The 14009-nt window shown below is 36.3% G+C and overlaps 1 protein-coding gene across 1 annotated transcript in view; it reads right to left on the bottom strand.

Annotated features, from left to right (window-relative positions):
- Window positions 1-14009, bottom strand: part of LOC122791490 (glutamic acid-rich protein-like) — a 2133503-nt gene that overhangs the window by 959379 nt on the left and 1160115 nt on the right. Inside the window, exon 7 of the mRNA XM_044059233.1 lies at window positions 1545-1636. Coding sequence (XP_043915168.1) covers window positions 1545-1636 — 92 coding nt within the window. The remainder of the gene's footprint in view (window positions 1-1544; window positions 1637-14009) is intronic.

Raw genomic sequence — 14009 nt, forward strand, 5'->3', positions numbered from 1 at the left:
AGAATATTTAAACTACTACTGGGAATTAATTAAAAAGTGAATAGAGCAGCAGGCCTAGTATTACTATCTACCATATACACAATAAGAAGAATGAAGGTCTAATGCTGAGTGTTATTTACGGACTGTAAGGATGCATGATTTATGTGAGCAGGGGCAAAACAATATGAAGAGACATCTGGAAAGTTCTCTTAATTCAGGGATAGGCAAGAGGCATGTTGGTGCAGGTGTGTGTGTGTGTGTGTGTGTGTGTGTGTGTGTGTGTGTGTGTGTGTGTGTGTGTGTGTGTGTGTGTGTATGTGTGTGTGTGTGTGTGTGTGTGTGTGTGTGTGTGTGTGTGTGTGTGTGTATGTGTGTGTGCGTGTGTGTGTGTGTGTGTGTGTTTGAATAGACATATATATGTATGTTTGTGCGAGAGAGACAAAACGGAGCAGTATCTGTGACAATGAGCTGTATGAGCCACCAGCTTTAATGACCTCAATAAAGTGCTGATTTGCACTCACCGTAGTGAAAGGTGATTCACAGAAATGAAAATTAGCCAACACTGATGTCTTTCCTTATTGCAGCTAACATGTCTCTGAATGACAAAGTACTGCATCATATGAAATAGTTACTGCAGCTGTTTCTACCAGCACTGGTGTTCTTGCTGAATCCCAGCTTAGGTCTTGAAATATTGATTCGTTATAGCCATTAAACCAACTACAGAACTCTTCAGTTGAGAACTCATTGACAGAGAGAGAGAGAGACAGACAGACAACTGAACCGCTGTCCCTGTGTTCTTATTTTAGTGACACTGAAACCTCAAACTTTGGAATTACAGCTGCTATATTCATGGGAGAGTTGATGCAAAGGCCCATGCATAAAAAGTCTATTTTTTTTCTTTCATATTAAGACTTCATGAATTATTTTATGTTAGCTTTTTTTTTGCTTGGACTGGAATTAGCCTGTCTCCTTAACAATAATCTTCAGACAATCATTAGCCAGTCCTGTAATATCCTGACATTTTATGTATCCATATATCTGATAACCAATGCATGGAAAGTGGTATATATAGTAGCTGACTGGGGAGAGAATGCCAAAAGAGCAAGGAGGAGAGATAGGTTCATTATACGACATCTTCCCCACCTAATGAGTTCCAACTGCAAATTAAGTAGTTTGATACATTATCTAATGTCAAATAGGAACTGGACAATTGAATGGGTATTCACAAATTAACACCTGGCTTTAATGGCCTGGCCATCTTCAACAGAGGCAATTCAACCTGAGAGTAGGTACTTGTATTTCATATGATTCTATGTGCACAAAAGAAAAGAATGCAAGTACTCCATTTAACTAACCAGTCTAATTATTACATATCAGTGTTGTCAGATGTAGCGCCTTAAATATGTTTAGTTAAAGCAATAATAACATATCAGCTTATTAGCCATTGGTTAGTTGTTAAAAATAAATGACATTTCTAAATGAAATAAACATGTACAAAGTTAGAATGCAAGCTGTAGTCTTCATTGGTATTGTATTAAGTTAATACATTTGCACCAAATGTTTACCTGATCGGTGTCATTTGGATCATTTTCTTGATCATGAGAGGTTTGCAATGACTCATCTGCTGAATCTTCTGTTTCACTATCACTTTCTTGAACTGCAGGAAAATAAATATTTTTAGGGATGTAATCTATCATTGAGTGCACATTTACTTTGTACTAAAATCACTTTGCCTATGGCATCACATGACAAGATTTGAGGCTTACCTAGATGACATAAGTGCATATATTGCAGACATACCGGAATCAGCAGAATTTAATGTCTCCAATTCCTTTCTTAGCAATAATGTCGGTGAAGTTATACATTTGAGACTTTCAGTCAGACATATAAAACCTGCTAAAGCATTGTGAAGTTGGCTAAGAAGTCTATTAACTGAGTAACAATTCATCTGTTCAGCTCAGTAGACAGTCTGGAATGGCTTTTTGTCTTACAAAGACATATTGTTGACTTCTGAATGAAAAGTTAGATGAAAAACACAAAAGAAAGTGGTATCTGTTTTACAGTACTGTACTTGGCACGTATGAAAAGAAACCGAGATCTAAAATAAAAACCTGTTGTTTCCTTAAGTACCATTATGAAAAGTCGGCTTATTTTGCCAAATTTAGCAACCTAAAAACTTATATAAGAACTGAACAGTGTTGCATAGCACAACAGTGTGCTTTCTATTAAATTAGTTTTTCGTTATTAGTTGTTGAATGCATTCATCCCAGCTAAGGGCACCAGGCCTTTGATTTTTCAGCAGTATTGGCGTATAATGTAATACTTAGCTTACAATTACTCAAAAATGCATTAATGTTTTTCCCAACAACTGTATTGTAGTTGGCCTTTTCCACTTCAGATTCAGTATTAAAAACAAAGACTGTGTCCATATATTCATTTTCCCTATATTACAACATTTGACCTCAAACTGCTCTTAAATCAGTGATAACATTACTTGTTCTTATACATTTAGCTAAGGAATTCCACACTTGTTTCTGAGAGCCATGACACCATTCCCTTATTGTAGCTCAAAGCTTTTGAGCAGATTAAATTTGGTACATTTGCAACATCTGATCACTAGTAAGTATTCCGGTAAAATGTTATTTGCCTCTCCTATCCTAACCAATCTCAGCTCCTCTATCTGCCAATCTAGAACAATGTTACAATAATGTAGACAAATTTGCAAAAAAACAGCCAACAGCATACAGGTAACAGCACATCACTGCCTCTCTTTAACACAGCTAAACTGGCTCAAACTAAATAATTCTCTGTTGTACTCATAGTTAAGTACAACCTTCAAACTACTTCACAACCCTGAAAAAAAATCCCATCTCTTCATGCCATCATTCAACCTTACATCAGAAGGAGACATCTGTACTCCTTAAAAGTATTCTACTTAGCAAATGAAGAACAGCTAGAGTCATTCCCCCACATAAGGGGGACCTTCCACAGACCCAGGCAATAACAGACTCATAAGTCTGACCAGCCTTACATGCAAAGCCATAGAAAGACTTATTATGGAACTAGTGGACATAGGGAACCTGCAAACGCTAGACCCATCTCAGTTTGGATTCATTAAGAGCAGGTCATGCTTACTCAACCTGATAACTTTTTTTGAAAAGCTCACCAAAGCAATGGGTGAAGGTAAAATGGCATATTTCACATGCCTCAACCTGGCCAATGCTTTTGACACAATTCCACATTCAGGTATGGTTGAAAATCTAAATAAACTGGAATAAACCCCCATGTTACCTGCTGGATGGCCAACTGGCTCACAGATAAGCTACAGGAAATGAAAATAGAAGTTACCGCCCCAATTATGCCAATCACTAGTGGATTCCCCAGGGTTCTGCTCTAGGACCAGTCCTGTTTGGCATCTAATTTTCTAAAGTAAAAGTCAATACCAAAGGGCCAAGTTATTATCAACAATGTCAGGCACAATACAATTAAAATAGATTTTACAATGTCAAAATAGATAAGATAGTAACTATACATACAGTAGCAAGGGTTTTTATACTAATTATACCTATCTATAACCTAACATCTTCCTTCTCCTTATAGAATAGCTAAACTCCTATGCTTTTTACTACTGCTGACTGATTTTTTTTCTCCATAATCATTTTTTCATCACTTGTTGATACTGGCACAATAATGCTGATTAATATATCTCTGTTTATACCTCTCTGATTGAATTCATCTGGCAACCAACTGAATTCCTGCTTTTATGTATATATTCTGTATATATTACTGTAATCACTGTTTCTACTTCTGTACCAATTAATGTTTATTTTTTTCTGTATCTATGTTCTTGTTGGAGCTTTTTTTCCCTATGCCTCCTCTGAAAATGGGATCTTGTAGGCCCAGTGGACTTTCCTGATAAACAAATGCAATAAATAAATAAATAAAATAAATAAAACACTCCCTCCTGCACCTGTCATCACCCTACCTAACACATACTCCCCTCTAATCTGACTATAAATATTTTTTCTCTCACTTTACTGTAATATATCTTTATAAAACTAATGCTGTAGTACATTTGCTACACCACTGAGCAACTCAGTATTTTAACCGCATTCTCCTTTCTTTTCCTTTACTACTATACTCCCAACCCCTCCTCTCTCTTCTTATGACTGTTGTTTTTCACTCTTCTTGACTCTCTTATACATCCCCCTTTATTTGTTTTACCATTTTTACTTTATACCTCTTTTTTCCCTCACTACCAACTTGATCAAGTTATTTAGATGTTGTTGGGGCTTATTTTTCTTCTTTCTGATGCCTTATTGCAAATCCAATTTTTAACTGCTCTTTATTTTTAAATTTTATCATTTGTTAATGCAACTTGTTGCATTAATGTATGCAGTTTGTAATTTTTCTTACTATGTATGTATTTTTTAATTTTCCATTTTTGGCATGAATGTTTTCAGTTCTTATTACTGGAATGTTACTTTGTTAGTGCTATCTTTGCATATGGAGCTTTTCTCCTCGGGTCTCCACGGAAAATGGGCCACTGGGCCAGTTGGACTAACCCAGTTGACAAAAGACGAATAAATATAAGGATATAGTAAGATAATTATGCAGTAAGATAGATGTCACAATACAGAGTACCGAGTTATTTACAAAGGGTGGAAAGCAAAAGGTTGATTGAATCATGAGATATAAATGAAATGAGCAATAAATGAGTTAAAAGAGGCATAGGTGAAAGGTAGGGGGGGTGAAGACAGAGTGATAGTTGGTAACAGAGTAGAAGGGAGCAGAGGTAGAGTAGGGGGTGGGGGAAGACAGAGTGATAGTTGGTAACAGAGTAGAAGGGAGCAGAGGTATAGTAGGGGGTGGGTGAAGACAGAGTGATAGTTGGTAACAGAGTAGAAGGGAGCAGAGGTATAGTAGGGGGTGCGTGAAGACAGAGTGATAGTTGGTAACAGAGTAGAAGGGAGCAGAGGTATAGTAGGGGGTGGGTGAAGACATAGTGATAGTTGGTAACAGAGTAGAAGGGAGCAGAGGTATAGTAGGGGGTGGGTGAAAGCAGAGTGATAGTTGGTAACAGAGTAGAAGGGAGCAGAGGTAGAGTAGAAGAGGAGGAAGAAAGTAGAGATGTTGTACTTATCCTGGAGATATACATTGTATCCAACATGTATCTATTGTTGTAAGGAAGTCCTTCTATATTGCACAGCTTATAAACAAACAGCTTATGTCTGGATCTATGAATGTCATTGTCTCCTTTACTCAACCCTCATTAGGCCAGTCATTGAATATAATCCCCCTTTGGCATGTATCTGTCCAGACATATGCAACAACTGGAACACCCACAGAGGTATCTTAGTAAAATGATACAAGGCCTAAACATCATGCCCTACAAGGACAGACTCAAAGCCCTGTTGCTATAAGAAGAATTTAAAAAGTCTGCTGTTCAACTATGGTGGGCAATTGACTACAAATACAACAAGAAAGAATAATCAAAACTTTTTGTAACTGATGTGACTGATGTCAAGTATGTCTGAATGGAAATGTTGCTCATGAATGAAACTGACTGCAAATGATAAAACAATGCAAATGATGCCCATGATGTCTGTATAATGGAACTTTTCTTCCTGGGCCTCTATTGAAAAAGGGTACGGCTCAGTCAGGATGACTGGTAAACAAATGCCAATAAATAATAAATATACAAAAAAATCAGAGCAACAAATAATCACAGAAGATGCGAGCCACATTTGGGTCTCTCCACCAGGATCATAATACTGTCATCAATAACCAGGGTAGGAATAAAACCAAGCCAAGAAAAGTAAAAGGCATTTATTGTTTATATGCTTTCATCTGTGTATAATCTGGACTTCATTGGAACTAGTATACAGATAAAAGTGCTTAACCAATAAATGCCTTTTTTTTGGATTGGTTTTATTCCTACCCTGGTTCTTGGTGCCAGTGTTACAATCCTGGTGGAGAGACCTAACTGTGCCTTACATTTTCTGTGGTTAAATAAATATAAATATAAATAAATGTTATTAGTAGAGACCTTATACAAGTTAATTATATTGTCTCTCTGTCTATTATGTCTTTAAGAAATAATCCAAGTTTATCTAGTTTTATATGATTCATTAAACTCATCAGTCCATCTGCTTTCTCTTTTACTCTTTGCATTTTTTTCTATTTAAAAGACTTGTTTCTCACCAGACAATTCTCAAATTATAGTAGCATAGTTGCACAGTGGCTAGCATTCCTGCCTTAGAGATCTTGTTTTTATGGTTTGGACTGCTGGTGGGGTACTTTCTTTGCTGAATGAACATCATCCCAGTGCTGCACTGGGTTTTCCCACAAGCACAGTATGCAATATAAACAACAGAGACTTAATTAACAGTGTAAGACACAGATGACATATAGCTAAAACTAGAAACTAGAAAGTAGACTTGTTGCAATCGCCTAAATTTGGAATACAATGGAATAACTAACCAGCATCTTTAAAGCATGCACATTTAAATTATTTTAGATGTGTAGTTAGTTTTTTCTTAAAAAAAATATAAATTTAAAATAGAAATCTCTGATAAATTGTTCCACATTGCAGGGGCAAGTTCAATAGAAAAATTTTTCACAGGAGGATAATGACAATGGAGTTGTTGGAAATTTCTGGAGGTTTCAATGAAGAATTGGTTCTAAGACAAGAAGATTCAAGTACCATTCAGTTATTTGCAAGGGGAGGACAAAGTCTTCATTAAGAAGTTTAAAAAGGTACGAGTGTTTAGCAGGTACAGAAGTATAAAAAGTGTCTTGCACCCAAACGAGAGGATAAAAATCTTCTTTAATAAAACGTATTTAGTAAAAGCATTCAAAAAAGTCACAGGCCAAAACCAGAAAAAATAAGCGCTGTCAGTGTATAACTTTCATCAGATCCTTAGTTTTCCATTCTCTGAGTTACTTATATTTAAATTGAGAGCAACCAAAAACTTCAATTAGGTAATTAACATGCCCCTTTGGCTTGCATCCCGATAAAGAACCATGCAGACCAATAGCAATATCGAACATACCTTCTTTTAAACCAATCAAAATGCCACTAGTATTTCCTATTAAGACTGCGTTCTTTCAATATTGGTTTCAATGGTACAATATGGTTCAATCCTAGTGGAAAATTAGCTCTTAAGTTCATAATCCACCTCATTTCTTCTTTTTCAGTTCTATTGAAAAGCTCTCCTATACGGACTCCAACATTTACTTGGGAAATTACTATAAAAGTAAACTTATGCCCATTATACTCCCGTATGTGTCCGCACAAAGCATTATTGTCTATTTTGTTTTTTTATATCCAACTGGTGTCGCAGAATGCGCTCTTTAAACTTCCTATTTGTCCTGACTACATAGTAGGCTTGGCAGGAATCACACAGAGCCACATAAATCACATTTTTGGTATTACAATTAGCAGAGCCATAATATCTATAAAGTTTGTGTGTGTTAGGATGTTCAAAAATATTTGTGGTGTTGATGAAGTTGCATGCCTTACAAAAGCCACATTTGCGTTTACTTGTCACTTTATTCTTTCTTGTTGTATTTGTATTCAATTGCCCACTATAGTTGCACAGCAGACTTTTTAAATTCTTCTTATTCTTGAAAGTAAAGTGTGGATAATCCCCTACAATATTCTTAATCTTTGTATCTGCTGTTAGGACAAGCCAATATTTCCTAATGATGTTGTAAATATCAGAACAATCAGTACCAAATGTAAGTATACATCTTAGACTATTGTTGTTCCTATTAGTACGTTTGGCCATGTGTGTTCTCTTAGAGTACAAAGGCATTCCCTTTTTGTTGGCATAAGGTCATGGCTTTTTCGGGGTCCATATTTATTCTTCCTCTGCTATAACCCTTCGCTATAAAATTTTGTATTAACTTGGTTTGTTCATACATGAAAGTATCATCATTTGTACATAACCTAGACACCCGAATAACTTGATTTTCCACTATATTTTTGTAGATATGTCTTGGGTGCATGCTTGAATAATGCAACATATGGTTCTTCCACACTGGTTTCCTATACAGAGCTGTTTCAATACCTTTACCTTTTTCTAGAGTTAATTTAACATCTGGAAATTCAGTGTCATGGTCTGATGATTTTACTTCAAATCTCAGAAAACTGGTGGTACTAGTTAGATACTTTGTAAATTCTAGGAGCTGTTCTTCTTCTCCTTCCCATACAATAATGATGTCGCCCACAAATCTGTTGTAAAATATAATGTGTTCCTTCCAGCAATTACCAATGTCCTCCTCCCATTCTCTCTCCCATTGGGCCAGCACTAAATTTGCATAACTATTGGCGCAGGGGGTGCCCATGGCCACCCCCCACTTCTGCCAATGTTTAGCAGGTAGGTATTCCTGGCCAAAACAGGAAGTCATTTGGCTAGTTTAATAGCTGTACATTACTGGTCTGCACGATTAGTGAGAATAATAAAGTGTAGCATTTTATTTTGAATAGTTTGCAATATATTACCATTATATCCAGGCAGAGAGGTGATAACGGGTAAAGCTTATTAATTTCTTGGGATTAATACATTAATGGCTTTGACTCTTCTTGCTTCTAGAAATATAAGATGGGAAATGCCATATGCAATCTTTAGCAATTGCAAAGCTTTAATGATGTCAAGTTCTGTATGACTATGAAAAGAAAATGCAATATCTAATAAACCTGCAAAAGGATGTTGCTGAGTAGTAAAAGGAAGAATTGTACATGCTGGATCTGCAATAGTAGGAAGCAGGATTTAAGATAATCATCAGTTCACTTTGCAGTGATTATAGTTAATTTTTCTTTTTATCTCATGGGTTCCATATTAAGGCATTAAAAATGTTTGCTTTTTTCAGGAAGAATGTTATTTACAAATTAGTGGGACAGTGATGGGAGCAAATTATGCACCTAATTATAATGATATTTTCATGGGTTATTTTGAAGAATATTATGCACAGAATGCCAATATTAATCAACTTAGTGGGTTCACTGATTGCTGGCTTACGTTATTGCATGACTGTTGGATGATTTTGGATGGCTGTATTGATGATTTAAAGAAATATGTAGCTTTCCCTAATCAAGAAGTTTGGTATAAAATGTGTTGCCCAATTTGACCTTTTCACATTTATCTACATGTTTCTGTGATTAAACTGTTTTATGGGAAAATAACTATAACAGTTGATAAAAAAAAACTTTTCAGAAAAATTCCTTATTACAGGTGAACAGTTGTTATCCTAAACATATAGCTAAATGTATCCCTAAGTTTCAGTTTTTGAGAATAAAGATGATTTGCAGTGAGGGTGATACATTTAATATGAAGGCTGAAAAATACTTGTTAATAGGTTTGCAGGGGGGGGGTTATGATATTGATAAGGTGAATTAAGTAAAAACTCAAATAGTTTACATTACTATGGAAAGTGCATTTCACAATAAGGATGCAAACAGTTCTCAACAATCTGAAAATGGGAAATTTATTTTAACATATGGTTCCAGTGTGTTTTAGATTAAGGAAGCAATACAGAAATATTGGAACATTTTTACAAATGATAAATTTTTTGAAGGAAGAATATTCCAGAGATGCACTTTTGGTTATCAAAATGTTAAAATTTTGAAGGAACGTTTTTCAGGATATAAGACAGTACAAAAAAATTAAGGGAGGGTGACAATACAAATGTACTGTTAAATAGGTGTTCAGCTATGCATCAGAATTGTGCATTGTTCCCACGTTAGCCAAAACTAAGCATTTTGCAAAAAAAAAATGTTATTAAATTAAAAAATATATATAAAAACCCTAAGCACTTTACATCCACTAATACATCTAAAGTTTTTGAACTGTTGGACCTTATAAGTTGTGTCACACCATAGATAATATATTTGGCAGTATACCATTGTGGAAGTTTTTATGTGGGACAAATTTTACATCCATGGAAATTTACAATAGCAAACCATTTAAGTGACATAAGATGGAAAGGGAATGTAGCCCTTTATACAAGTATAAATTAGTGCATAACATAGCCTTTTATATAAGTATAAATGAAGTTTGGCAACAAACCAAGTTGTCCCGGGACATCTTCATGAGGGGTTAAATTAACATTAGTGGGTGTTAAGTGGGTTTGGGAGGTGAAAGGGTTAAGTGGAGGCAAGGAGGACTGGGAGGAAATGAGGTAAGGATAGGGAGGGGCATCAGAGGTTTAGACAAGTATAGCTGGGTAAGCAATCATATTTTGACGTGAACTTGCTAAGGCAAGCTTACGTCCCAGATGACCTTGAGGTATTATGGGAGAGAGAAGGTACGTCTTGGTTAAGGATGGGGCATGGTGAGTGAAGGATTTTTCATTTTTTCCCACAGTGGCCTGGTAGGATGGGGTTGGGATTGGAGGGATGTGGGTTGGTGGTACAGTTTAGTTATGTGTTAATGGAAGGGTCTGTGAGGAGGCTGCAGCTTCTATGAGGCATCGTGTTGAGTGGCCTCATACATTAGTCGGTTTGCAGTTAGTCCTGTATAATTGGGCACCTGTAGCTTCTATTTGGGAGGTCCTGTTGCTATATGGCCATTTTGCGTTGTGAGGCATTGGTAAGGAAGATCGTCAGTCTCATGGGTGGCAGTGGGCAGTAAAAGGCTTGTTTGGGGTAAGGGTCACTTTTCCGCCTACAGAGGCATGACCGGGGCTGAGAAATGCCCTTTGATGTTGGCCTTAGCATGATAGCCCAATCAAGAGGTGGGCTTTGCTGGCCAGATTTCCCAGACCATCCAGATTTGTTTTGTCTGTCCTCTTTATTCCTGCACTACATTAGTACATCTGTTTCAGTGCATTTGTTTAAAAAAAAAAAATAAAGCTTGTTTAGCATCCCTCGCGGTTGAGCAGGTTTGACGGTAAGCCAGCCCATGAAGCTTAGTCACGGCATTAATTTTGGCATAGTTTCAACGGTTCTTTTTCCTCTTTAATGTACCATGGTTATTACTGCTGTTACGCTCAAGGTTCCAGTTATGGAAATGTTGTCGGTCACGAGTTGGTCCATATTCAGCGTTGCATGACATGCTGGATGCTGGTAGTTTGTGATTTTGGAGTTTTGCTGATTTGGGGGTCAATGGCCTGTGGCCGCAAGTTGCATGGATGTGCTCATTGAAGTTGAAATGTGTGGTTTTGTACTACTGTGATTGATAGTAATTTTTATTTTTTTTTTTTTGGTTTAGTTCAGGTTGTTGCAGAGTCCGTGGTTCCACTGGTTAGCTGGGTTTGCATGGAATGTGGTTGCAGTTGTTTGCTGGATTTGGCCTTGTGGTTGTGTCGGCTTGGCACTCATTGTGGAGGACTGTGCAGCCTGTTTTTTCTTTTGTGGCGCCCCCTCTGTCACATCGGGACAGCTGCATTGCTCTGCAGCTGTGGGTAGTCAAAGAGTTGGTGGGAAGAAACACGATAGATGATTTAAAAAAAAAATATATATATATATATATATATATATATATACATAGAGAGAGAGAGAGGTTGTGGCTTTATTTTTTGGTGGGTCTGTGATGAATTGGTGGAGTTGAAGGTCATGGCAGAGGATTGAGGGGAGAGAGAAACAGGGTGGCTTGGGCAATAAACCTGATGGGCTGGTGTAGCTTTCTGATGAGAAGGAAGGTTTTCGTAGGCTGAAAGGCATTTGCGCATGTGCGATGCATAATAACAGATAATTGAGTAGCAGTATTTGCCTTTAAGCTTCTACAGGACAAAATGAACAGGTATTGTACATAATGGACTGGCTGTTTTCTTACTGGTAAAAGTAACAGCCAAGTGTACTTCCTTTCCAACTGTAAGGAAAGAGCAGAGCATTGTTTGCCAACTTCCACACAAACTGAATTAAAAATGATACAGTAATAAAAAAAAAAGACATTATTTACTGATGATCGTATGCTGGATAGGACTACAATCAACTATATGCTATACTTAAAATATAAGTAAATGTTTCTTGATAAATAAGGGTACATGGTTTCAAATGGTTGAATATCTTCCTTACTTTTTTTTCAATTTTCTTCAGATGGAATGCATTCAGCCTCTTTTCAGTCATAACAAATAATTAATTTATGCAATTTGCCTTTTTTGATCTCTTCTAGTAAATGCCTCAGATCATCTTTAAGTACTGCTTCCTTTCATCCTAAGACATTATAAACAAATATTTGAACTTTAACTCCTTGATCAAGTCACTTTAAATTTACCAGGGAAAAAGATTACTCACATTCTCCTTAAAAGGTATACACAAACAATTTTCAAAACATCTTTCACGCTTTCTGCAGCCTCCACCTTTCTAACACCACACCTACTGTATCTATTTCTATATTATGGTATGGAGTGATTGTTCGAGAGTGGCAGTAGGGCCATGGCATACTGGTCAACAGTACAGACTTTTAGCTGAATACCCAATGTAATTAATTAATTATGTAATTCTGGACTCATGTTAGCAAATTAGTGTCTCAGGAACTGTACAGAATAATCAAGGTATGGTTTGTTTCTCAGTGTGAATAATATATATATATATATATATATATATATATATATATATATATATATATATATATATATATATATATATATGTATATAAAAAAACACTCTTCAAGAGAAACCTTGACGGGTGGATGGGAAACAGAAAATTTACCCTGGGGATCACTGCACTGGCTCTGCTGGACAGTGGCACAGGGAACTAATGGCTCTGCTGGACAGTGGTGCAGGGAACTGATGGCTGTGCTGGACAGAGGCACAGGGAACTAATCTAAGGGGGTGGCGAAAGCCAACACATTCTGGCTAGGCTTATAAATGCCCTTGAGCAGATAGCCTAGTACTTACCTATGAACCTATAGATATATATATATATATATATATATATATATATATATATATATATATATATATATATATATATATATATATATATATATATATATATATATATATATATATATCTACACATATGTGTTTTAAAGGTAATTTGTTTCTTAGCTTATGAAGACATTAGAGCAATGACTAATGCAGGTATTTGAAGTGGTAAGCTGGGGTAGGACATTGGTGGAATAATACTATATGTTAGGTATTTTCACTGTTATAAATATGACATGTAATAGAGCAGAACGAGTAGAGGAAATGAGCTAGGTTATGGAGGAGTATTATTTAGTACTTATTTGGGAAGAGTGGAAGCATGTGTGGGTTGCAGGCTTCAGAAATGGTTTCTTTGGTTTATTTAAAAGTTAGTGTAGGTAGGATTGCATATATTTTGCATAGGAAGGGAAAGGTTCACTAAGTTTAAGGACTAGGGCAGAACAAATGTGGCTGCTACAGACATAAGTTTAAAGGCTAAAGCATTTAAAGAGAGATACATAAGATTGATTTGGGGATGCCAAACCTAATGTTTGCATAAAAAAAAAAAAAAAGAAAATAAATTTTCTTTTTAAAAAAAATATTCCTCTAGTTTTCATAACAGAATGAATCCATTTTAGAATGTGATGACTGGGGGGGGGGTACTGGGATAGTCTGTTGGAAGTCCTTGGGTGGTGGTGCAGTGCTGTTTCAGACGTTTTGTCTTTCAGAGGATGCGAACCTGGCAGGTCAGGTTGGGTTGGCTGAGTCATACCTCTCAACTGTACAGATTTTGTAGAATGCCCAGATTTTGCCTCGTATTTTAGTCCGTTTCTCATAAAACTTTGGTTTCATGGCAAATCATTAAATATTATTGAGGGTTGAAGTCAGAGAATGATAGACATTTGAGTTTCAAGCTTCATACCCTTCAGAAACTCATGCTGAATATCTATGTTAATGCAAACCTGTACTATCAACCTTTTAAGTTTGTAAGAGGAATATTTAAAATAATACCTAATTGTATTTTGTAAGCTGTTAATAAGTTAGGTTTGCTGCATTTTGTCCATTTGTGCTACACTGGGATGTCAGGATAGGTTGTCTTTGTAGATGTCTTGGAATGTGCATTATGTATTTAGATGATTTGCATGTCTTTACTTTCTTGCAGATGGTGGTTTGG

This window comes from Protopterus annectens, chromosome 17.part0, assembly GCF_019279795.1.
Source record: "Protopterus annectens isolate FY-2018-M chromosome 17.part0, PAN1.0, whole genome shotgun sequence".
NCBI lineage: Eukaryota > Metazoa > Chordata > Ceratodontiformes > Protopteridae > Protopterus > Protopterus annectens.